Source organism: Lepidochelys kempii, chromosome 4 (genome assembly GCF_965140265.1).
Source record: "Lepidochelys kempii isolate rLepKem1 chromosome 4, rLepKem1.hap2, whole genome shotgun sequence".
NCBI lineage: Eukaryota > Metazoa > Chordata > Testudines > Cheloniidae > Lepidochelys > Lepidochelys kempii.
This window is the reverse complement of record NC_133259.1, coordinates 61,688,021-61,713,987: the sequence shown is the minus strand read 5'-3', so window position 1 is coordinate 61,713,987 and position 25,967 is coordinate 61,688,021. Positions and strand designations below refer to the sequence as shown.

Below are 25,967 nucleotides of genomic sequence, written 5' to 3'. Positions count from 1 at the left end.
ATCTTTTGGGGGTGGAGGAGCATAATAAATTCCAAAACAGCATTATAGATCATTGTGATCGCTAAATTCAAAACTTCCAGCAAAAGGCAAAAAATAATTTTCCCATACTTGCTGAGATTTTAAAAAGGCAGTATTTAGTCTCATATCAAATGTTTCACCCCTCTGTTAATACACTGCAAGGTAAAACACAGCAAGGCAAACAACAGAGGAGGGCTCTAAAAATAGTAATACATTTTTTTCTCTCAGAAAGAGGATCATGTCTACATCTTAGACATGGATTAAAATTGGCAACATGAGCATCCAGAGCAGGCTCTGGAGTTCGTAATGCCACCTTAATTTATTGCTAGAAGGTAACACTAATTAACGATTCCAGAAAAGCACAGGAAAAACTTCATCCAGTTTCCCTAAAGGAGCCATCATACTGAATTCAGAATTTTTTGTCATAAAAGTGAATCAGATTTTCTTGATGACATGACAATTTTTTTTTCCATGTTAGTGAGTTTTCCTTGCATATTAGCAAAACTGAAAATTAATGCAACATATCATGGAATATTGCTTCCACAATGAGATTTAATAAACTATTATTAAAGAAATGTTGTGTCCTATGTTGGTGCTCTCTCTCCATTATGATAAACACAAAGATAAATCTGTTAAATATGTTTGTATTTTTGCGATTGTTTCCAATAATGTTTAACAGGAACACCAAAACCAGAACATGCATTTTGGCCAGATTTCCTGATGCACTTGAGGAAAGCTTAATCATATAAAGGGAGTGGTGGGGAGAGATGGCTTTTGGCCACTTTTGGCTTGGCTGCTGGCACATCTTAGAACAAGCCGCCCTTCATTGCATTAGGATGTAAGGGATTGCCCCCCCTTGGGGCTGTTATGACAACAAAAATCAACAGAGAATAGTATGCTACTCCAGCATGTCACTCCCTCTCTCCTGCCCTTTGCACACCCTTGACATGCCTCCTATGCTGTTGGGAGAGAAATCAGGAGGAAGTAGCATAGAGCCAGTTAAGCTTTGCCAGGAGAATCCCTAGTATACTAGTGGAGCACACATTATGGATAGCTTTAAGTGCCCTTGATAGCACAGGAATTGTGCAAAGGGGACTTGGTGGGGCTAAGGATCTGACCCACTATATATTTATGTTTACACACAATATGTTTTCAGCACTCATTTGGATGAGTTGGTTACTCATGAGTGTCACAGCAAATAATAAACAAAACTAACCAAAGATAATCTGACTTCTCACAAGTGAGTTTATCCTAAATGAGTGCTGATAAAACCATGCCACCACATGGTTTTATGTTTTACCATGTCATCACATCATGTATTCTCCATGCTCCATATATACAATACACCAAATATAGTATCATGAACTCTTTTATATAGCATAGACAAGCTATTTTACAAATATTCTAGAACATTATTTATTGAAATTTTCCTCCTCCAGGTTTAAGGACATAGTTCCAAGTGGACCAAGCTCAAAGGGGAGCCATAATAAACTTCTAAAACACTAAAAACCTACCTTTAAAATAGCTTTTCAAAATGTTATTTTAAGATCCAACCTGTTGGTATCTTCTAAGACAAGAATTAAGTGTGGTCTGTCTTTCTCAATGTTATAAAGCTCTCCTTTCCACACCTGCAGAGTTATTAAATACCAGAACTTAGGGTTCCCTAACTGAATAAGCAGAACTCTCAGAATATGATTCTCAGTGTAAATAATACTTATGGTCACAAATTCAAAATTCAAATTATGTGACTATTAACTTAAAATTCTGTTTTCTTGAACATTATTTCTGTACAAATCTGCTAGAATACTCACAGAAGGTGAATAAAGGAACATTATGTGCCCTAAGCACCACTTACACCTTCAAAATAAGGCAAATTACTACTAACAGCTGCATACCAAATACACATACATAAACATTTGTACAATTTGGCAAGTACGAAATTCTGGCAAATGGTTTTTGCTCATTCATATAGCTACCCAGATCCAGACCAGCCTTTCTCCCCTTTCCGTTTTTGTCTTAAACAACCCATAGTTGGGCCTTGTAAATCCTGACTAGCTAATCTGAAGAAAAACATATTCAGAATACCTTAATGCTCAGAATACCTTAATGGTGTTCAGGCTGTTTTTGGATGCTTAAGTGGATTATTCTGGCCATCATTGTTCGGCAAGTAAAGAATACAGGCTGACAGACTTTCCACATGTGCCACTGTTCTAGTCAACAATAAAACAGATTTCTGGGCTCTAGTCCCAATGCAGCGTTTCTAGCTTTGTAACACACATATGCCAATGGTTTACACTTTTATGTTATCTCCTCCAACCTTAATGAAGTTAATCAAATGAACTTCACCTAACCAGCAGACAAAAGCATGTGTTGCTTGAGTCAGGAGAACAGAAGCCTTGCAATGAGGTTTGTAGAATGGCATCCTAAACCATTCAAACAACTAAAAAAAAAAGTTTTTCTTTGTTTGACTAGGCTGGAGTCTTGCCACCACATCAAAGCAGAGGTAATTTTTTCATCAAGTAGCTTGTGAAAAATTTACCAAAATATTAGTACTGAAATTTTTCTAGAAATACCATTAAAATGTTATATTTTTATGGAAATCAGTAGCTTGACAGAGATGTGCCATTATCTTCCATAGGATCAGGAAACAATACAATCACATTCTTGGGAGATGGCAATTTTGGTTGTTTAGTTTCCATTGTTCTACTAAAAGAGGTAGAACTACAACTAGATCTAGCTGAAACTTTTCAACTTATTTTTTCCCCATGAAAAATGTTTAAAAAATTATACAATGTGGGTGATAATGGGGGAGGAAGGAAAGAGAGCACTACAAACCCAGCAATGGCAGCAGTAGGTGGGTTCTGGGCACTTTGATGCATCTCTCACACACCTGCAGCTACATACAGGGCTGTATAAATGGCTAACCTGTCTGGCCCCAGGATCTTAGGTATCTTGAAGAGAAGGGCCAGGAAAGAGCAAGACAGAGGGAAATGAGAGTAGGGGGAGAGTGAGAGAGAGAGTGCAACTCAGGAGTGGGGAAGAAGGAGAAACAGAGATAGATAATATAGAGGAAAAGATTGATATATAGTTAGTACTACGTATGTGAGAAAAATACAGTCAGGGGAATCTCTGGGGAGATTAGAAATGGGCATTAGAAAAGCAGACAGGGAAATTCTTGGAGAAATATACAAGAGGGGATAGAGGTACAGACTATCTGGAGAGGAACAGTTTTGAGTAGGCCAGAGAGAAAGGCATATTGAGATCTTCTCTATTTGCCAAACATGGTGAATAGAATTGTCCTTAACCAAAACACATTTTCAAATCTTCAGAAAGATTCAGTTTGCGTTTGCTATGAAGAATGAACAGTGGTTCAGGGGAATTCTTACTGAATATTTAACCAAATCAGATTGCACATCCCTAATCATTATTAAGTGCTGACATTATGTTCTGCCCTGTACAACACAGAAATAAAGACATTGCACTGGACCATGGATTTTACACTCTGGATAATTTTAATAACTATAAAGTTTATGCCATAGTTCTACTCAAACCACATGCATGCAGCAATTAATTCCCTCGAGCACTTCTCAAGCAAAGTTGTTATTTAAAAACACAAAAATGTTTTCTATATACTCTGGTTTTCATATTTGTGTGTGGCTCAAAACTAGATTAAATGTTTTCAGACACATCAAACAGCTAAAATGGATGGGAAAGTATGGGCCGAATCCTGTGAAGTGTGAACTTTGGCAATTCCCACTGACTTCAATGAAAGTTGTAGATGCGTAGGACCTTTCAGGATTTGGTCTGTGTTAGTTGTCAGAACTAGTTAGATCAAACAAATACAAAAAAAATCAAACTGTCCCTGAGAGATGCATAAGATTAGGTAATCACGGTGTTATTCCAATTCCTGTAAAGAAAAAAAAAACCACTTTTTTGTTGTTGTTTTTTTTCCATTTCCTGTTACGTGACAAATGGCTACAGTTATTCACACCAGCTTCAAATTGTTCACTTCTTGTGCTGTGCAAGAGAGGAACGTATTATGCAGGGAGTTTGGCCTGATCATATCCATTTTGTTATTTTAAAACCCTGCTAAATTTTCTATACAGCAAATGAAAAAAGAGCAAGCCATTCATACTGTATTCTGTTTGTCAGCAAGAAGAGGACAGGAGCATAAAGTGGGATATAACTTGCACCCGTTGTGCCCAGTCATCCCCAGAGTAAAAAACATTTCCACAAAACAAAATGCCCTCAAAATTGTTAACTCCCCATCTGGGAATGGAGCACTTACATGTGTACACACATATTTGTTGACTGTGTGCAAATACAGTGGAGATCTTGCATAGTTGTTGATTGATATATAAAGTGAGCTGCGTCTACATGAACAAAATGTACAAAACAGACAGTTTTGAACTCATCTAATAACTAAAACCCGAAATGCAAACAATTCCTCCCATCTCAAACCCACCCCTGGAGCAAATACTTAAGAAGAGATGGGCATTATGTTTAAAGTCACTGGGCTCCATCAAACTAGTCGGAAAAGGGAATTCAAAGTTGGGAACCCTTCATAGAAAATGTCCTGCCACCACCCCGCAGACATTTAAATCTTGGTCCTGTGAGCTTAAATGCCCATGAATATAACAGCTATGTCAGCTCATTGGGAAGAAGTGGTCTTTCATGTAGCCAGGTGTGAAGCTAAACAAAGCTTGTAGATCAACTTTAACACCTTGAATTGCATCCAGAAGAAACCAGGAATCCAGTGCAGTTATCTGAGAACTGGCGTATCATGTTGCCTTTGGCTAATACCATCTAAAAATGTGGGCAGTAACCCAGCCTAAAAGTCACAGGTACACCGATAACCCCAGGTAGAGCAATAACCCAGCCTAAAAGTCACAAAGACATGGATTACTATAACTAAGTCTGGCTCTACAAGAAAAGTTTGTAAATAGAAGACATGGGTGAAAAAAAGGCCTTTTTGGCCCCTGATATCACCAGGTTTCTTGTGAAGAAGGAGTGGAGAAGTCCAAGAGAACTCTCAAAATAAAAGCCTCCTAGAAAAACAGCAAACAAATCCCAATAATGAGGAGAAGTATAGTCCTCCTATGCCATCAAATCCTTCCCCCAACCATGAAGGTCAAATACACCTTATCTGAGCTGAACTTTGGCCTAGTCTCAGCCATCTGAGTGCCAGATTTGGCCAGGCACTGGTCAAACACTGATACTAAACTGTCCAGACACAGAAAAAACAAGGAAAATCTGTATATCTTCTTCACATTAAGGACACCACACACCCAAATTTCCTTACCACTTCCATGATGACACTCATAGATGTTGAAAGGAGAATGAGAAAACAGAGCCTTGCAAAAACCACTACAAGATTTTTCTTGCATGCAACTTCCCCAAATCACCTTCTGAGACCTACTGAAGAGAAAAGAATATCTGCCTCAACCAAGGGCTGCAGGACAGCTAACAAAACCTCATGGGCAATAGTATCAAATGATGTTAAGAGATCTAAGAGAGTCAGTATAGCCACCTGGCCATTATCCATCACCAGGAGGATATACCAGCTCCTGGGAACAGTGTCATTTCCTCCATGGTCAGCACTAAAGATGGACTGGAAGGGATCCAAGGCCTTGAACTGATACCAAAGTTGCCTCTCCACAGCCCTCTCAACAATCTGCCACAGATAGGGAATCTTCCACAGACAGTGTCAAGAGATGATTTCCGGGCTAAGGGCGTACCAGCTGTTCCTTAGAGGGAACTGGAACCCCACCTCCACTTGGGAGGCATCTACAGTATTTAACACCAATGGATCCCATATTTTCCTACTTGATTTTGCAAGATATGAGCACATGAGTTCAACATTGTAAAGTTTCTGATAGGCTTCACCAGTAAGTGGACAGAGAATATTATTGCTGTGTCTCTTAGTGCCTGAAAACTACCAGGTTTTTGACTTCATAGCTTTTCCTCTGAACACAATGATACCACCACTGAGACAGGCCACAGTTGAGTACTCTTTCAACCCTGCAGTGACTGTGGGTGGCCATCCTTTTGGACTAGTTACTAATCTGAACTCCAAAGACTTAAATGACAATGTGTGCCAAGATGATCTCTTCGATCAAATGGTTACAATTATTGACAAAGAAGATGGACTGGATGGAAAAACAATCTTCATGTACAAGTTCCTTGCTGAACTTGGCCTACTTGTCATGGTTCATCTACATCAAAGCTCTCCTTTGCAGTGATGCCTATAAAAAAAAAAAAAAAAAAAAACACACTTGACAGCGGTTGGTGCACTGAAACCACAGTCTATCATGCTGACCAATACTGTCGCCTTGTTTCTTTGTACTCCCTCACCTATCTGTTTATATCCATCCGTTGTCTCCTGTCTTATACTTAGATTGTAAGCTCTTTTTGTTCTGTGTTTGTATAGCACAATAGGGTCTATGACTAGACTCCTGATCTATAACTAGAACTTCTAGGCATTATGGTAATACAAATAATTAGTAATAAAAATTCAGTGGTTACAGTCTAAAATCTTCACTAGTACCTCCAAATGTTCAGTGAAAAAATATGGTCAAAACATCCCTAGAAAAGATATCCCCTCCAGCCCTGCCCAGCCTCTCCAATGGCAGCCATTCTAGATTGAATCCACAAAGTATAGAAAATGGAAAATTCCTCACAAAAGGAAAAACTATTTTTAAGTAGAGATAGCCTCCTAATTTTCAGCTCTCACACACTTTACAAAGAACCATCTGCCTATTTCACAGAAAAGATCACAGAATCAGGGATAACCTCATAGAAAGTATGTAATGCTACCATCCCATCTTCATTCTCAGAATCTGAGATTCACACAACAGGAAGGCCTACTAATATTAAAGACCATCCAAACCTGACCCCTAGTCCTAAGGATCTGGAGGACTGCCTGGAAATGCTCTAATCTGACTCAGAACCTTACTCTCAAAGTGCTCCCATAAGGTAGCGGTAGACAACTGCACCTCTCACTTATGAAGATGTGTGAGGCTATATTGTTCCTCTCATGTCCTATTTAATGCATCTATGGAGCTACATGGGGGATCATGAGATGTCAAGATCTACATGGTTAAACATATGTAAAAATACTCAATTATGTAGCTCCTTCACTACCATCACCATGACCCAGTTGATCCGGTGCCTATGCAAAATCAATTCCTACAGCTAGATGAAAAGTTTCTTGCTGAAGCTGAACCTGAATCTGGGAAAGTTGAAAATGATACTCGTGGGTAGAGGAATGGTCTACTGCCTAAGAACCCTGAGGAAGGAAATATTCTGGGGGCCTGTATTGGTCAAGGGCAGAGGAGAGTAGAAGAGCCCAGAAAGGGGAAAGGAGGATTTTTTGAAACAAGAGGGAGAACTAAACATTCAGACCACTACCCTCCAAAACATATGTTTGAGCTGCAATGAAGGAGGGAGCAAGGAACACAGAGACATGTTGTAACCTTCTGGGTTTTTGGTTTTTTTTTAGTAGTTACCAAAAGAGATACAGAAAGGTCACACCTGCTTCTGGGTGCAGTGAGAGCTTCAGCATCTCAAAGTTTCAAAGGATACTTACAAGGTTGAAAAGAACTTTTATTTATTTTGAATGGTCAACCTGAAAAATTGCAAGATATAAATTTCTCCATAAAGAATCGCTGGTGAATCAGAACTAGAGAGTTAATACTATTATTTTCACAAACTTTTAAAACAACAAAGTAGTAGTAGCAAAGCTCATGTTTTTGAGAACAATGAATGGGGAAGATTTAATGGCTGGTTATAAAGCAGATCTAACAGTGTAACACCTGGCTCCCTCACAACGGCGTTCACTTTTCTTTCACGTTGGAATATTTGGACTAACAAAGCTGACTTTGCAACATGATCTACTGTTTTCGAGGCTAGAAAATATGATAAACAGTACAAACAGGTGAAACAGGCAACTTCAAAACCAGGTGAATGCTGTCAAAAATATTTCACAGAAAGGAAAGAAGATAAACCTATAAGCAAAGTTCTCCCCCACTCCTTCATTTTGTTATAATGGGTTTTTGACAGTGTAGATTCAGTTTGAAATTTTTTGGTTTTTTACATGCTGAAATGTTTTCTTCTCTATTTACCATGTCAGAATGAAATATCACACACTACACAATGCAGGTTATTAGAAAGCTTTTGGATATTGACGAGATAAAGCCCAGAAATGGAGGCAGAAAAGATTAAGCAGTACTTAGTCTGAGTGTACCATAAAATGAAAGTAATACTGATAAGCATGACAGTATTCGTGGGTCCACATCTAAGCCAGAAACACCTACTTTGCAACAGAGTGGAAAACAAAATTCCTAAAGCAGAAGCAATTAGGCATTTTTGTCACCTCCAAAAGGATAAAGGGTAATGGGAAGAGAAGTATCATCATGATTCAAATGGTACTCCAAACAGTTGTCACAGATGGAAAGTATTCTGTGGAACATACCATTTATTTGACACAACCAAAAAAGACATTATGGTCTAGAATGATCCACTCCTGTCACAGCAAATAGGAATTAATCGTGTCAGAAAAAAAAAAAAGCAATCTCAGGAAGCTTCTGAGCTCCCAATAATCAACACTCTACATGTTTGCAGGGATGTAGAGATACTATTTTCATCATCACACTGAACATCATTCTGAAAGTAACACACCCTCAGACTTGATAGTTCTATGAATTATGGCATATCTTCATACTTTCAGCCGTGCAACTGCTAATTCAATGGCACTGAAATGTCATTTGGGGTGTTTTTAGTTTGATGGAAATAGCATATTTAACAGTAACTCAAGCATCACCTTTTTATAATTGTAATTATAAATCGATGTCAATGGGAGTCACACGTGCATAAGTGAGACTAAAATTTATCCCATAATTCATAGTTTAAGTAGGGATTTTTTTTTCAAATCAGTCGGGAATAATTTTTTTTAAATAAGACTTTCTTTCCCATTTCTTAACCAAAGAATACATAGTTTGAATACATAGTTTTACTACTTGATCTTAATATTCAAGATGTGTACGTGTTTTATATTGTTCCACTAAATTTACTTTAAAGTAACATGCAAGAACCAAGACATAACAATAGCCCCATTGTTTTATCTTTGATGGTAGTCTAGAGAAACAAACAAAAAATCCTACATAATATTTTAAGAAACATTTCCCAGGTGACACAAACCTACAAAAAACAATCAAATCCTTTACTTATCCCATTGGGCTTTAATATTGCACATTTCATAGAACTCTCTCATCTGAGATCCCTGCAAGACCAAGTCACACTGACAAACACAGGAAGAATGGCCTTTGAATGTATTTGCTTTTGTCACAATATTAGTGTTGTTTATTTCAGTTTAGAGTGTCAATTTATAGTCAACAAAACATTTGCACTAGAATTACAGATTTTAAAAAAGAAAAAACATTTACACAGAGGGACAGATCCATGGACCTATGACCATTTACATCAGTTCAGGATCTGCCCCAGATTGTTTGAATAAACTATATCATAGTTGGTAGCCTCAGAAATTGATTTCCCTTTTCATTATATTACTTTACAAGGACTAAAGCTAAAATCTTCAAAATGATTAGTGATTTTGGGTGCCCAATTTGAGATACCTTAAGGAAGCCTGATTTTCAGAGCATGGCTGATCAGAATTTTCTGAAAATGTGGCCCCTTTAAGGCGTTTTACATTGAGTTTCCAAAAATTGAGACACACTCACACACACACTGGCATACACACACAGAAATAAATATAAATAAAGTTGTATTTTCCTCCAAACAAATGTTACAATGCTCTGTTTCCTAGAAAATTCAGTGCTAGTAGTATGTAGTTGTGCACAGTTATTTCCAGAGTGGAGTTTTGCTACTTTCTATGGAGCCAGTTTAAGCAATCCTGCAAGTAATTCCCTTTTTACATTTCACATAGATATTGACTCAATAAAATAAGTATCATGACAATATTATTTTAAAGGTAAAATGTAAAGGAGGAAAGGGAACAAACATTATCTTTGCTTTGCTGTTCATCTTTAAGACTCATCTACACAAGCAGAAATCAAACCCATTTTCAAAAATGGCTTTACTAACACAAAAAGAAAAGGAGTACTTGTGGCACCTTAGGTTAGTCTCTAAGGTGCCACAAGTACTCCTTTTCTTTTTGCGAATACAGACTAACACGGCTGCTACTCTGAAACCTTTACTAACACAGTTTCAGCTACATACTTGAGCTAAATTACATTGTTTTAACAATCCTGCTAGTATGTCCACACTTCCTCTTAAGAAACTATGTTAGAAGTGCTTTGAAATACTTGGAATCCTGGGTCACGTAAGCTAGAGTATCTCATTATCCTCCAGAGTGTTTCTTGTCAAGAAAGGTAGATTAATGGCCAAATATTTTAGTACAATTTTCTAAAAATGTTCAGATTTCTCCATTTTACACATACACTGCAATATACTAGTCTGCCATATCTACCGTGTTGACTAGATTGGAAAACTAAAAACTCATGCTACATGCACTTAGGGCTTGATCGTGTTCCCACTGAAGTCAATAGGAGCTTTGCCATTGCCTTCAGTAGAAACAGAATCAGGCCCTCAGTTTGCTGGCTTCATACTGCAGATTATCAGATCACCTGCAGGGATGAACTCATCTGGTTATGTAGTCATCCTGTCCATATTACAAAGTAAGCTATAGCATTTAGGCATAACACTTAAATATTGACCAGACATAATGAAATGATTGAAATAAAAATTGATAGCATTTTTATAATACTAAAAAGGTATTGTCACTGGAACTCACAACCTATGGCATTGCACCTCAGTTCTGCTCTATTCCCTTATTTTTTATATCTGTCACTCTCTTTTTTAGTACTATTTAAAAAAATCACTTGCATCATCAATAAGTCTTAATCTTTCATTAAAAGTTGGCAACTAAAACTATACACTCTGGGTAAAGCTGGTCAGTTAGTATTTGTTGGTTGAATAATTTACTCAATGATTTTCATGATATTTCTACAAAAAATACCTGATTTGTTTAACTCTGTGCCCAATCCTATGAAGAGAGGAGAATCTCCAGTAAGCAGCAGCTCAGCACCCTCAAGTCTCACCACAGTCAAAAGTTTGAAGCACTGGGCCCACTGAGCAACTGGCTCTAACACTTCCAAATGAGCCATTGGAGTCTATATGGTAATGTGGTTGGAGACTTTTTAAAAGGCAGATTATTGATCCAACTGATTGCAAAAGCTTCACATGGTTTAAATCCCTATTTTGTGCATCACTGAAATGACCGATCATAACAGCTTTTTGCTGTTATGGGCACAGAGCAGAGTTAGACAAATATCACATACACGTACCAAGGAACAACTCCAGAGCCCATGGCCTAGATGGCATAACTTTGCCAGGGACTGGGCCAATGAATTGGGACACATATGAAAAGTGGGGTGGACTGTGGGAAGAATCCTTTCTTCAGGCTATAGAGCTACTCTATCGTCCACACTCTAGCTCAGCAACTGAAGTAACCTCTGAAGACCCTTAAATAATCCTCTCACTGCACAACCGTGGCTCTTCCAGCCCGACCCCCACCCCTTCCCTCTGCCACCATGCCTCAGTCTTTCCTCCTTACCTCCCATCAGAGGGGTGTTGCCACTCACAGAGCAGGGCTCTGCACCATATAAGGAGGGCATACTCCTTGAGAAGCACATTCACAACCTGTGCAGAAGGGCCATCTTGTCCCACTACCAAGAGGCCTTTCTCAGCCTTGGAAAAGGAAGCTGGATATGCCCTTAATCCTGTTAAAAAGTAACAAATGGCATTTTTTATGAAAAAGGTTAGTTTGAATGTGCAGTAGCTCCTTCTCTTTCCATCTCAAACAGGCCACTAAATGATGCTTGATGCCATGCACTAGTGGGCTGCAAAACTTCAGTAATTCAATAACAACAGTCATATAAATTCTAGGAGGTGGTAAAAAGGCAACTGAAAGCATTACCTAATGGACTGTTTTGTTTTTTGCTTTTCATTCTTAACACTTTAGAGTCAAACCCTTTTATTTTTCAAATCAACTAAAAGGAAATAAAATCAAACAATTTGCTTCCAGGCTGAAATATCTTTATGCCCCGTTTCAGCCTGGGTCAAAATTTTAACTCTTTATAAATAAAATGTCTAATAAAAATGCTGAGATGACATTCTTAACTATAGTAATATGAGAAAATGCAGTATTATGTAACTGAAATTCAATCAGAGACTAAAATGAAAAGGGATAATAGAGCAACTAGACTTCATCAGATGCTGGTTATTGTGAGCATTTTATGTACTGTCTCAGTTTCAGTATCCTTGCCTCGAGTGGACTTGAAGCCAAATCAGCCTGTCTATGAAAGAAACTGCATTTATAAGTTTTCAAGGGTGTTACAGTCTACTGGTAAACAAAACAGAAACTGTGGCACAGGTTTTCAAGAGAGATCAGTGTTCACATAGGCACCAAAATCAGTAGCCAGATTTTCAAAAGAGCTCAGCATGTTTCGTGCTGAATTTATTTCAATATTGAGCCATGAATGTCACAAAGAGAACCTGCTGAGTGCAGAACTCTTGAAAATCTAGCACCAATTGCGTATTCTGAAAACTTGAAAATCTGGTCCTACATGAACATTTTTACTGACATTCCCCCTACACTGCACATGACAAGTAAATACTCTCATGGACTTCAGTGAGAATTTTGCCAGCAAAAGGATCATGGAATTAGACCACAAATGGGAAATTGCCATTTTTCTCTTCTTTTTGGTATCTACACCAATTTAACTTCAGTGTTTAACAAATGAAGATACATTTCTGATGTGCACACTAAGCTATTCACAGAATAATTCAAGTGAGAATTCAGTTGTAGGCACAGCACCATCAAACAAACATGCAAGAGGATCCCATGCCAAGTTAAATCTGCTAATATAGCGCTGAATAGCCTGGTCTGATATAGAATAAAGGAAATTTCTTATGGCCTGATCCTGCCACCTTTAATTGCACTGAATATAGTACCTTAACCCAAAAAGCAATGTCATTAGTTTCTACAAGGTTGGCTGTGGCGTAAGATGATATTCAATGTCAGCTACTGTAGAAGAACTGGACCCTTATTTTGTAGAGAATAATTAATAACTCTTAGTGAAAGTCTTTTCTTTACTACATCTTTTGTACTTTTTATCAAGGCATACTGAAGACCAATAGAGTTACACTGTCTGAAACAGTGTAAATAAAATCAGAATCAGGCCCCAAAAGCTTTACTCAGTGACTTCATTCTCCAACTGGAAACTTTAGGGCACAAATACACTTCCCTTTTAAACTGACTGATGTATAGGTAAGAAAACCCTTAAAAGTTTCTTAAAAGCATACAAAACGTCAAAGATTTATTTAGGGATAAGTGAAAAAAAAAAAAAGAGGGCGTATTCCCCTTGATCAGTGATTCACAAAGCAGCTTTGCGCTACAGACAAAAAGATAAATGAAGCGTAGATATTAGAAGTAATACTTAAAACAGCATAATCCATATCTCCGTAAGTACACATTACAAATTAGAAATACAGTGCGGTAAATAGAGCTACACAGTATGTATTATCTTAACAGGTGATTTTTTTAAAATATGCATTCACTGTATTTGCCTAGTTCTTTTCATCTCTCCTTTCCATTCAAATAAACTGTAAAGCATTCACTAATGAAACGCCAGACTGTTTATTTATCATCAAAGTACCTTTTCAATTTTAACTAGCTTAAAACTAACATGTATTTGTAACCAATGTACAATTTTAATTAACTTTTTAAAGTAAAACCTGAAGGTTTTAAAACAAAATAATAATGCTGATACAAAACACATTAATTTCAAATAACATAAGAGAGATTTCTACAATAGCAAACCTTCTGCAACACTGAAACCAGTTTTCAGTAAACTATGTGACACAAAAGAATAAAATCACCATGGGCAGAACAACTGTAGAAAAGTACATGAGTGAATCCCTAATTCTTGGTCTTCTAGAAATATAATTTCTCAAAGTACTGTGATGCTGGCCACTGTATACCAGATAATTGTAGGTACCACAAGTTAGGTATCAGACAATTTAAAAATATAATAAAATAAAAATCTTTTGACTCAGGCGTTCTTGAATGAGAAGCACAATACTTAATCAACATGTGTGTGATGCATTTACCTATTCAACCCTCTTCTCAAAATTACTTTGAGCCTCATCCTACAGGCTTTGGCTTCAGTGCCAGTGTGCACTATTCAAGAACGCAGGACAGAGCCTTCAGAATAAAATATTGGTAATTCATGCTCCCAGCTGATTTATAGAGATTGGAAGGTTGACTTAAGATGGTAATTTTTCTTGTAAGGGCTTCTGGAATCATATTATTCAGAAAGTTACTGTGTGGTTTAAACAATTTTCTGCTTTTTCTTTATATTACACCAAAGCCAAGTATTTACTTATTAGTTGCATTCATGTAAGAACTTTACTATGGAGTATTTTCCCAACCATTTCAGTATCAAATAACTGGTCTTATTGGAACTTTCTGTAAAATCACTCAGATTTTACAAATGGTCTTATCATTACATAAACCTTTTTCTGTCAAGATGTAGACATGACAAGTTCTAGAAGAAAGTTACTGATAATTAAATTATACACATTGACATAACAATAGCATACCTTCAATTTCGTTAATAATCTTGAACTAATGAAAAACGTTTCCCCTCAACAATTATCAACTGTGCAAGTAGAACTGTAGCAGCTACACACCTCTTAATTCTCAAATATATCCTTATAATCCGAGATCTGATCCACTCTGTTGACATCAGTAGCAAGACTATAATTTACTTCAACAGCTTTAGATCAGTCCCCAGTTCATGCAGTAGGTCCAGATCATGCGAAGATTTGTGCACATGCTTAACTTTATGCACAGTAAGTAGTCCCGTTAAAGCCAATGTAAATTAGTTATTATAGTAATTAGTAATTCATACAATAAATATATTACTAAGTACAAGGAACTAAAATTTATTTCAGTAGTTATTTAATGACAAGTAAAATGATCATTCATTAAAATATTTAGAGACTAGTAAAGATTTAATTGATGTGTATCTCATGATTAGCAGTTAAACCCAGCTCATTTGGTACTTAGTTTTATTTTAATTATCTTCACAAATATAAATAGGACGTATATTTAAGACACAGACAAGATTTATGCAATCATGCAATGAAAATCTGGAAAGTCAAGCTGCCAAACCAAAAATGTCACTTATCTGTAACTCCCCAACTTCTGGATCATGGCTCTATGTATGTAAATTTAAATATCAGCAAGGAGAAAACAGACACAGCAGGGAGGGAACTATCACAAGGAACAAGTGTCCTGGGTTTAATTTTGTAAGGCCAACAGCAGCAAGAACTTTAAAGTACTTTAAAGTCTGCTAAAGCTCTTGATTTTGAGTGAAAAGGAGGGGGGAGGGAAGGTGAGGGGTTATTTGGGAGTGTGAGAAGTGTGACAGTTCATATAGCATACCATCCCGAGATATTTTTACATCATTTTTATGGTAGGTACAGTTTGGAGCTTGTCAATTCTAACTATAAGCAAGTGACTTTCCTGTGTAGAGGTGTGTAGGGGAAAAGAAATGAAAAAGAACTAACAGGAGAAAATATGAACAAACCTAAGCATAACTACTGAACAGATTTCTCCTCTCCTTAAAAAACAAAACCATTATTGTGCAATACATTTCCTTTTGGCCCAGAGTATATTTACTCCACATAAACACAGATACATCTCTCCTTGCTTTCCTGGGATAGTCTGTTTTTTTTAATTTATTTATTTTTGAAATGTTTTTACTGGTGATTCTCTTAAGAATTCCATCTGTAGTATTATAGTACAAAACAGCTAGAAAACCAAATGCCATGAATGCCTCTCTCCTTCAGAAGTTTCAATACTCTAGACATTCATAGGTTTTCAAAGCTGCTGGTTGATGATATAATGAGAGGAACTGTGATTTATGCATGAATCAGCAACTCCTTTTCATAATGTCATGGTGCAGTGAACCCTGCAAAGCTGGAAGACTTGATTTAAAATGGAAATGCTCAACCCCCTCTTGAGCCAGCAAGATTAAACTTCCAAGATCTTACATATATTACCTCTGTGCCCAGGCTACTTTATGAATAACTTGTTACTATTATTGAGCTTTTACATTACCCTGAGGAAACTTCTCTTGAAGGGACTCAAATCTCTTTTTAGGGTAAAAAAAAAAAATTAGCGTTCACAAAATAACTGGTACCGTTTAGCGTTTGAAGGGTTACAGGAAGATTGTGAAGGTTCATCACCTCAGCTGTTTTCTGTTTTGATGTAATTACACAATATAATCTATTCCTGATATTGTAGATGAGGAGTGATTTCATCAGTTGCGTTGGGTTTAGTTATACTGTGCTAAAGGAGGAATAGTTCATTTTTCTGGATAACCTCCAGTTTTACGCGATAGATCACCGCCAATACTGTAACCTTGTCACAACTGTTAAAAGCCAAAATCTCCCAAACACCAGTTTGTGGTGCATTGTAGTGACCTTGTAACTTTCCTTTCCCCTTTACTTCTTTCCCTGATTTACGTCATTGGAATCACCTATGCGCATCGAAATCTGCTGCTTCTAGCGCGCTTCCCCCTCAGAGAAAGACTGTACTCTTGGCTCCTGGGCACCACTCACACTGGTCTCATCCGCGTCAGGGCTGCACAGTCCCTCAATGAAAACCACGAACCGGAGCCTCCCCTCCGGCATGAAAGAAATGGTGCTACTCGATTGACACCAGCTGCTGAAGATCTGCCCTCAAGTATTTGCTAAAGACCAAAATGAACCCTCCCAAACGGCAGCTTGCGGTGTGTGTTACACAACTTAGTGCAACCTGTGCTACCCTCAGCAGAGCCTCCCTCCCAACGCATCTGCCTTTTGGTCATCATCTACCGATCAGAAGGACTCACTCACCGGACTGTTTGCTGCCTGTTTTGACAACTGTCAACCTCGCAAGCCTCCTTCCTTTGTTTGTGCGTATGGGAACGTAATGCTTTAAACAGTTCTGCTTTGTGTAAAAGCCACTCGTTCCGTCTGTAGACTCAGTATTTACGTGCAATTAAATGTTTTCAATAATACATATGATCTTTAACTAAGAACACTTTTTGAACAGCCTGCGTCCTGGGTTTCCTTTAGTTATTTTGGGAGGTACTTTGCTTACGGTCTAATATTGGGGTTTGATATGTCTGTGTCCGTGCTAACTTCTGAAACGTGTCTCTCTTTCAAAAGAATGATTTACAAACATTTAAAATCGATACCCAACGCTGAGTAAGACTTCCTATCCTCTCAACAATTTCACCTGGAAAAAGAGGAACTGGAAAGGCTGACTGGTGGTGGAAGTAGTCTGCCATCTGCTGGATGCTTAATCTATGCCTGACATTTTTGTCTTCGGTCTGTGAACCTACTTTTAAAGCTGCAGAACTCCATTTTTACAATGACTGGGTAGAGTTTCTAGCGGTCGGAACAGCATTTTGCTTTATTCAGTCACTGCCATGACTACTTTGAATAGTAACGGTTTCTCCTGAATGTTATGATTGTCCATTTAGCTTACTGAACTTTGGTTTAGGCGTGGGCTAAACTAGCAGAAGAACACCTCTGCTAAGCAAGGTTGATGAACTGACTATATTGTAGAATGCCTGGGTAAAGATCCAGCAGCAGTTTCCAATATCACTTTTATTTCACCTGTAAGATGCTTTGTAGGTCACCACGAGAAAACAAACTGCGAGAGAACCAGATACAGAACCTCAGTTCTCAAACAAGAACGAATTTCATAAGATGAGGTAGTGGAAACGGTAATGGGGGGGGGGGGGAAGCTAATTTTGAAATGTTCAGTACCTCCAGTTCTAAACGAACTACTAATTTTTATCTGGCTCAGCAAATACTGGTCTCCAGTATCCTCTGTTGGCTGATCACAAACCTTTCCTGGGTGGTAATCGAAGAAGTACTATTTCTAATTATTTTTAGTATGTGCCTCTCGATTCAATCCAGATCCAACAGGATACCTGCACTAAACAGTCAGTTGTGATAGACTTGAGAGACACTACCTGCTCTTACTTTACTCACTTTAGCTTGTCATGGACCGGGCTGTTATCCTAGACCCCAATCTGCAAGTCGCTCGAAAATGGAAGTTTTGGATTTGGCCACACACAGAAAGACAAGAGAAAAAGGAGAGCCCGCTGAAAGCCTATATCAGCTCTTTAATGACGTAAGAGCCTTTCATAAACCCTCCAGGGGTCCGGTAAATATTGTAGGAGTTGTCTGGAGGAAGATATTTAAGCTCAAGAACTAGTCAGGCACAAACATCAAATGTGGTTTATTAAGGAAAGCAGGATTCCTCCACTTTCTGGAAGAAATTGAAAAGCAGCCATGTTTGCCGTTAGAGATTGTTAGCAACAGGAAAATCGCTGGTGCTGCTTTAAATAAATCACATTCAGGAGTTCATTGACTTGGGAGTGGAAAAGCATGAAAACACAGAACAATCATTCAGGCTGACCTTGAATTTTGCCAGGACTAGAATTTTAAGGAACATCTAGATTCAGTTGATTAATTTCCAACAAAATGTTTTGAAAATACTACCCAGAAATAGTACTAAGTCCCTAGAGTCTCGCACGATATTTGATGAGCTGAGAACTCGTCAATTAAATAAATTGGGCAGTTCTCTCACATTACGGTAAATAACTAATGCGATAAAATTATGAAACTAGCTGGCTGTTGGAGTAAATCTGTTGTTCCCAGCCATTAATACCCGTATTCAAAGATAACAGCAAGGTTTTTCTTTAAAAGGGTACTTTCTTCTTTCATTCCCACTTTTTAAGGACAAATTAAAAAATGAGAGGCTGTGGCTGAGTATGCAGCCTACACGCAGAATTAAGGGAAACTTCAGTGTGACCATGCAATGCTCTCTTCGTAGTGTACAATAAGGGGAAGTCAGTTTCCTGAGCTAGTAACCATGTGTGTTGCCTGCTTGTCCTTGTAAACGGTGTCTCTGCAGTGGACTCATTTCACCGCAAACAGATGCGGTAGGAGAGCAAGACTGAAAGCCGGAGACTATGTCGGAAGCCATTTGGAGCATGGGGAACAAATTACAGCTTTTAATGCTCCCGATGGACAGGTGTGCCTTTTTAGGGCTCCTGGATTTGTTACAATTGTCATTTTTAAACGGTTGTCTGGGTTTGCCACTCTGTATCGCACGGTTTCTCCTTAAAGTTAGAATGACAAATTGTAGCTCCAATCGGCTGGATCTGAGATGATTTTTCTCTTTAGGCAGGCACCTAAATGGGAGTCCTCCCTGTCTTTTTTTTTTTTTTTTTAAAGGTGTTGCGCCGCCAGTGTACAATCAGGGAATCTCACAGGCTAGGCTGAGCGTTCATAATTCATTCCCAGAACTTAAAAGCGCATTTCTCATTCAATATATTGCACAGGTTTAAACAATCCTCCGACACTGAAACAATGCAAAATATGGGCGTAAAATTATCCCTTGGAATCGTTGCGTACACACATACACCACTAGATAAAATTTCCAAATGAGTCTGTAGCATACGTTATTGCAAAGCACCTTACTCTCCACGGTATGCATCCGATGAAGTGAGCTGTAGCTCACGAAAGCTCATGCTCAAATAAATTGGTTAGTCTCTAAGGTGCCACAAGTCCTCCTTTTCTTTTTACTCGAGGAATCGCTCTCTCTTTTAATCGCACTAAGACTAAAACCCCGACTCCAGCTATTTTCATATACCCCACTCAAAGGATGTATTTGTTATACATCTAGGCAGATTTATTATGTTTTCTTGGTGTATCTTTATTTTACCAAGGAGACGAAAAACAACCGTGTCTCTGCCTGTGATTTTAAGAGGAGGGGATGATCACGGCTCTCGAGTCTACCTGCTCAGCCAAATTTGCTAATCGTTCAATCAACTATTTCGGATAATGTGATGTGGTTTGCAACCAACGATGTTTGTAGGGGCTTTTCAGTGCTGGTTTTACCGTGGTATTTTCCCGCGTGACCCTGGCATTTTACCTATTGTCTGAGCCCGCTGCAAAACCACTGAACACGGGGAAACATACAGGAAATCGCGGGGATGGGAAGGGATGGCAACTGTTCTGGCCCTATGAAATTATAATACAGTAGATTATAAGAATACCACAGAGTCTGTGTCGGAAGAAAGCATCAATTTTCCAACAGTACTACCCTCGAGGTGGCAATGATTGTATACAGGGAGTGAGCGGGCTCTTTCTTAATGTGCATTTACTCCCGAAAATCCCATCTTTTTGCTGGTCTCTTTGTTAACGTGCCCCCCGCCACCCTGGAGGGGTTCCTCAGAGAGGCTTGAATTATTGGGGTAACGGTAGGAAGGGAGAACTTGATGTAATATGGAGAATTGCAAACAGTAAAATGGCTGATCCGTGACTCATTTAGCTATTGATGCTCAGACCCGAGCGGATCCACTCGCGTTTGGCTTCCCCCGCTCCCGATCGCCTCGCACATCCTGCTTTATTTGTCAGAGCACCGCTGTGCTGTACCACACCAAGGCGGAAGTCAGGACCGCCGCTCAACGGAGCTAGAACTGCACAGCTTTCGTGGGCAGCAGGCTCTCTTGGTTAAGTTTAATTGATTAATTGGAGAGCTAAATGGATCTCCGCTCAACAGCTCCTAGCTCAGCCTGGAGCGTTTAATTTGCTGACCCTGCCTGTCCAACTGGCCTGGGAAAGCGAACATATGGTCCCACGCCATGTGCAGTAAGCCAGGCTTATGTAATGTATGGAAAGAGCAGAAAAGGAACCATTTTAAACCTGGACCATCTGTAAAGCAGTGTGTGCCATCCGCGGGGGAGGCGCCCTTTAAGCCCCAAAGTCATCGCCAGAGGAGCGCCATTAGATGGGCGCGTTCTTCCCAAACCTGCCCCCACAGCTTCCCGGGGGGCAAAGCACTGCACAGCCCGCACACCACCCTCTCCCACAGCCCCATTCCCAGTGCGCACGCGTCCCTGCTCCCCTCCTCCCCCGAACACGAGAGAAAGGGGTCCAGGCGGTCTCACGCCTCCCCCAGAGCAGTCCGGTCCACAGCTATTTGAATGACACCAGCATTCAGTACTCACAAGCATTGGTGACGGCGAAGCTGTTGGCTACCTCCAGGTTGTCGATGTGGGGCGTCAGCCTAAACTCTGAAGTGGAAAACTGAACCATCCCTACCCGAAATGCACTGTATTCCTGATCGGCACCCCTCGGAAACAACCCTCCTGCAGGGAAACAAACACACATAAAACACAACAAGAGACCAGATCAGTGCTGCAAAGTGGGAAGCTTCAGCTTCAGGGGACTGACGCTTGGGCATCGCATCGCTTGGGAGCCACTTATTCTCGCTGGCAGGGAAAGAGGCAGCTACATGCACGCTCGCTCTGGGGCGGTGGATCTCTTCTAGTCAGCTGTCTCAGAGGGGCATGTTATTTGTTGGGAGCCGTTGATTCTGCATCACGCCAGAGAGATGCGAGTCTCTTAATAACGTGCATAGCCTGCATCGGCAAACCGCTATCGGACCAGCTACACGATTTCGTTTCTGTTTAAGGCAAAGGGGGGATAGCCATCATTTCTGAAGGGAGGGGGCGTCATACAAAATCACACACACACAGATGTGTGTGTGTATAATACATAGCATTCAGTGCTTGACAGGACATGAATACTCAAGCGCAATGCCAGCTGTGAATGAACGAATAAATAATCCCTCCAAATTAAACCTCAATCAGAAAAAAAAATAAATAAAAAATCCTGCAGTGCAGAGAAACCTACCTATTTGTATGCTGTTAGAATAGACCCCCCAAATCAGTCCCCAGAACACAGGAGACAGGAAGACAGAAATATGCATAATCTTTTGCATTTCCATTAAAAGTAGAGCATCCACGAAGCCACAAACGATCCCTTTCCTCCTCCTCGTTCTTTGTCAGTTCTCGCCAGCGAATTAGATCCTCTGCAATGTTGGGCGAGGGACCAGACCACCCGAAGAAAGGAAAATAACCCCGAAGCGCCGGAAGCGGGAAAAGCCTTTGCACAAGGTCTGGTCCTTGTCCCGGCTCCAGAAGTAAGAAGGCTGCTTGAACGCTGCCGTGGTCCCAGTACATCCAGCACACGCACATGCACTCACACACTCGCACCCCCTCGCGCTAGCTCACAGGCTGGGGAGCGGGGAAGAACCCGGCGCGCGTGCGCGAGCAGCACAGCGCGCGGGAGCGCGCGCCCACCCCCACTTTCCCTCCTTGCCCCCAGCTCTGGAGCGCGGCTTGAGCTGCTCGCCCGGCGCAGCATCAGGGCTGCGCTGCTGCGGCTGCTTCCCGCGTCCCCCCAGGGCCGCTGCAGCCGGGACAGCGCTAACCAGGGGGCTGGCGCCTTTGCGCACCGCGGACAGCGCCGCAGCCAGAGCGACGGAGCCGCCGCTGACCTACCCGCCGCCGGTCCCCAGTGCTGCAGGGGTCTCCCGACGGGCTCGCCTGGGGGCAGCGCGGGCGGCTCGCTGGCCTAACCGCTCCCCCGCCCAGCTGTGCTGGGTAAAGGTCTCCCTTATCTGTCAATGGCTAGGTCAAGGAGGGGGGTGGGGTGGGTGTGTTCAGCTGCGGCGGAGCACAGGGCCTCCCTTCCCCCACACCGGAGCCGTGCAGGCGCGTGGCGGCGGCAGTGCGGAGGGGCTGCTCTCCCGCATGCTGCATGCGGGCCGGCTTCCGGCTGGCAGCCGGCGTTGGCGGCACGCTGGCCCAAAGCGCCTCGTGCTGCAGCCGAAAGGGACCCGGAGCCGACGCGGGAGTCGGGCTCTGCCTCCCGCTCCACGCGCACCAGGACCCGCTGGTTCTGCGGCAGACGCGGAGCTCGCCCAGCGGGGCCCTAAGCGGCTCTGGCCCGCGGAGTCAGAGCGGGGGCGGCCGCTGAACTTTGAGCAGCGAGAGAAAGGAAACGGCCCGGACGCGCTTCCCTACGTGATTTGTTTTGTTTCAGCCACTTAGGCGCGGACTCTCAAGAGAAGCTTAAGGGTGTTGGGTGCTCAACAGGAGCTGGCGCCTAATTCCCTTAGGCTTTTTTTGAAAGCCCTGTGCCTTCACTTATAAAGATGAGAGACCCAAACATTACGGGCAACATTATCAACCTTGGGTGCCAATAATTAGGCACCTCACTCGAATGAGTGTCCTGATTTTCACAGATGCTCAGCACCTACAGCAGCCGGTAAAAGATGGATTTAGGAGCTTAACTTTAGACTCTGGCTTTTGGAAGGTTTGGCCTAAGTGAATAATAAAAAATGGAGAGAAACCTCCACAAACACATCTCTCTCCATAAAGACAGGAGAGATCAGTTTAGATGGAAAGCAGAGATGAAAAAGCTCATTTTTTTACTAGTTTTACCCTTATCCAGATCTTACCTCCATGAATATTGGCTGTATCTGCAATTCAGGTATATCTGGAAAACCTGTTTTTAATTGACACACTAATACTGTTAAGTGGCTAAAGAAGTGGTTTTATTTATGAATGCCTATCCAAATCTCAAATTACCAAATGTAATTAGCATCCACGTTTATTTTCCAAAATTCACTTCACCTCCAATAGATAAATTTACAGTGAACTACAAGTGAACATTTTTCAGTTTGCCATAAGAAGCTGCCCCAAAAATCATCTTATGTAAGAACATTTTAATACATACACTGCAAAGAAATTTGCCAATAAATGGTGAATAGTGAGTGCATTTTTTAAATTAGTTCATATCTCAAATAATAAGGGTGAGGGCAATTGCCCCTTCTTTGGAAAAACACTTTTCTACAAGGAAAACTCTGATGTTCTGTTGGATTTCCTTTTGATTTTTGTATTAGATTCTCTCTAATATTGTATTAGTTTGTCTCTCCTTTCCACAGAAGAATTAGGGCTTGCAGCTCCAAACTAGCAGTTGCCGGAGATCATGAGCACCTGAAAAAGCTTTACCCTCATCTAGTTGCTGAGAAATGCAGCTTCATTGCAGCCATGCTACCAGGAAATTCCTTTGGAAACTATTGGGATTAGGAGCGGGTTCCCCAAATGGATGGGCTCAATACAAAATAAGTACAAACAAACAAAGCCTACATCTATATTACATTGTACCCAGGTGCCCCATTTTGTGGGGGAGAGGTGGGAATTATGCAAGGCACACTATTCCTACTCTCGTCCCTCCCCATCCTTTATCTGGGCTGCCCCTTCCCAGTGCTCATATCATGTGTTACATGAAGATAACAATACAGAGCTCTGGGAAGGGGGTAGTAAGCTTCACTGAAATGACTGGCCCTGCCATACTTCACATGGTCTAGGGAAAATGTGCATATAAATAATCCCGCTGAGCATATATTTGGAGGCCTATCAAATCCAGAGTCATTACGTCTGGTAAATATTTCAGGGTCAAAATGCCATACTATATTTAACTTTAATACAGATATGTCCAGTCTATCCCTCCAGTCTCAGAGATTAAGAACTCTTACTCTAAAATTCATTCTGACACAAATTTGGCACATATCTTAATTTGAGAATGATACTTTATGTTTAAACAAACAAGCAAACGAAAGTCCTATTTGTGAGTTTGAATTGCAGAGTAAACAAGAAAACAAACAGCAAACTAACCAGAGACTATTCTGTGCTTGGATAAAAATGAAATTTAGAATAAATCCGTTATGTGGACTCATTGCCTTTACAGTTTGGAAAATAACTAAACTGGCCAATACATATAAGTAGAAAAAATATCTATTCATGTGCACATATATTTCTTTGCCAGAAATATCGAAGTATAATTTATGATGGTACATTTTATCCTTTGGTTGCTAGTAAAATGTTATTTTTATTTTTTATATCACAGTAACAACTAGGGGACTAAACCAAGTTGCGGTCCCATTGTATTAAGCACTGTACATTTATATAATATAAGACAGTGCCTGCCCAAAAGAGATTACAATTTTTGAAGGCCTTGATCTGCATTGTGTGGACCAAGCAGTCCACCTGCATGCTACATAGAATAAAGGCTTAAAAGACAAGGAACTAGAGTGAGTGAAACAAAGGAAGTGGCAAGGGTAGAAGAATGAGGACTGAATAAAAAAAATGGATGTTTAGCATAGACTAGTTGTGTGCACGGTTCTTGTGTAATAACAAGTCAGTAGTAATAATCCGATTGTGTCATTGCAGAATTTAAAATAATCAGTTTTTTGTTTTTGTTTTTATTTCACTAGGTAGTCAACTGCAGAAAAAATATAAAAGCCATTTGGCCCCACTCTCTTGTCAGCTCCACCCCGGTGACTGCAATTGAGGTGAAATGGTTCAAATAAGAGGACAATACGGTCCAATGATACTGCAAGAAGGTAATTACATCAGTAGTTACAAAAAAACATAAAAACCTATGCTGACAATACAATAAGGCATTCTACATCTCTCCATTCTTTTTCTATAAAAATCCTTAGTTCAGTGAAAAGATGCAAGACAGGCAAGGGAGAAAAAAAGAAAAACTAGCTGATAATAAATTATGCTAACATAGTAAGAATAGACCATACTAATTAATATTATATAAAAAACCCACATAATATGACGGAGATTCATGTTCAGGCCAGGGAGAAAAAAAGAAAAACTAGCTGATAATAAATGTGCATCTCCTTTGCACAAAAAAAGGAAAAGATTCTAGTGAGAAGTCTGGTAAAATTGTGATCTAAAATAAAGAAAAAAAAAGGTCATGTTCTCTTATGCATCCTTTCTCAATCCACTTTAAGAAATGTTTATAAGAATACAAATCATAAACTTAGAACCTGAACCTCCTGACTTCCGTGGAAGTATTTTGCATAAATAAGGACCATAGGATCAACCTTTATTAAAATGAATGTAAGAGTACTGTTATACTGAACCACC

At 40.1% G+C, this 25,967-nt stretch overlaps 1 protein-coding gene and 1 long non-coding RNA gene across 9 annotated transcripts in view; one reads left to right on the top strand and one right to left on the bottom strand.

The window, feature by feature from the left end:
- The window catches only part of GRIA2 (glutamate ionotropic receptor AMPA type subunit 2), a 115,728-nt gene extending 92,988 nt beyond the window's left edge, over positions 1 to 22,740 (bottom strand). For 3 of the 8 annotated variants that reach the window (XM_073341445.1, XM_073341446.1, XM_073341453.1), the window contains exons 1-2: positions 21,871 to 22,737; positions 21,183 to 21,323 (exon numbers count right to left, since the gene is read on the bottom strand). In XM_073341445.1, the coding sequence (XP_073197546.1) occupies positions 21,183 to 21,323; positions 21,871 to 21,964 (235 nt within the window). In that variant the 5' untranslated portion in view covers positions 21,965 to 22,737. Of the gene's footprint in view, positions 1 to 11,650; positions 11,817 to 21,182; positions 21,324 to 21,870 lie in introns of those variants that run through there. The other 5 variants (XM_073341448.1, XM_073341452.1, XM_073341454.1 and 2 more) reach the window with 4 other exon arrangements.
- LOC140910482 (uncharacterized) overlaps positions 22,346 to 25,967 on the top strand; it is a 126,167-nt gene continuing 122,545 nt past the window's right edge. The window contains exons 1-2 of the long non-coding RNA XR_012158605.1: positions 22,346 to 22,622; positions 25,301 to 25,429. This is a non-coding gene — a long non-coding RNA (uncharacterized lncRNA). The remainder of the gene's footprint in view (positions 22,623 to 25,300; positions 25,430 to 25,967) is intronic.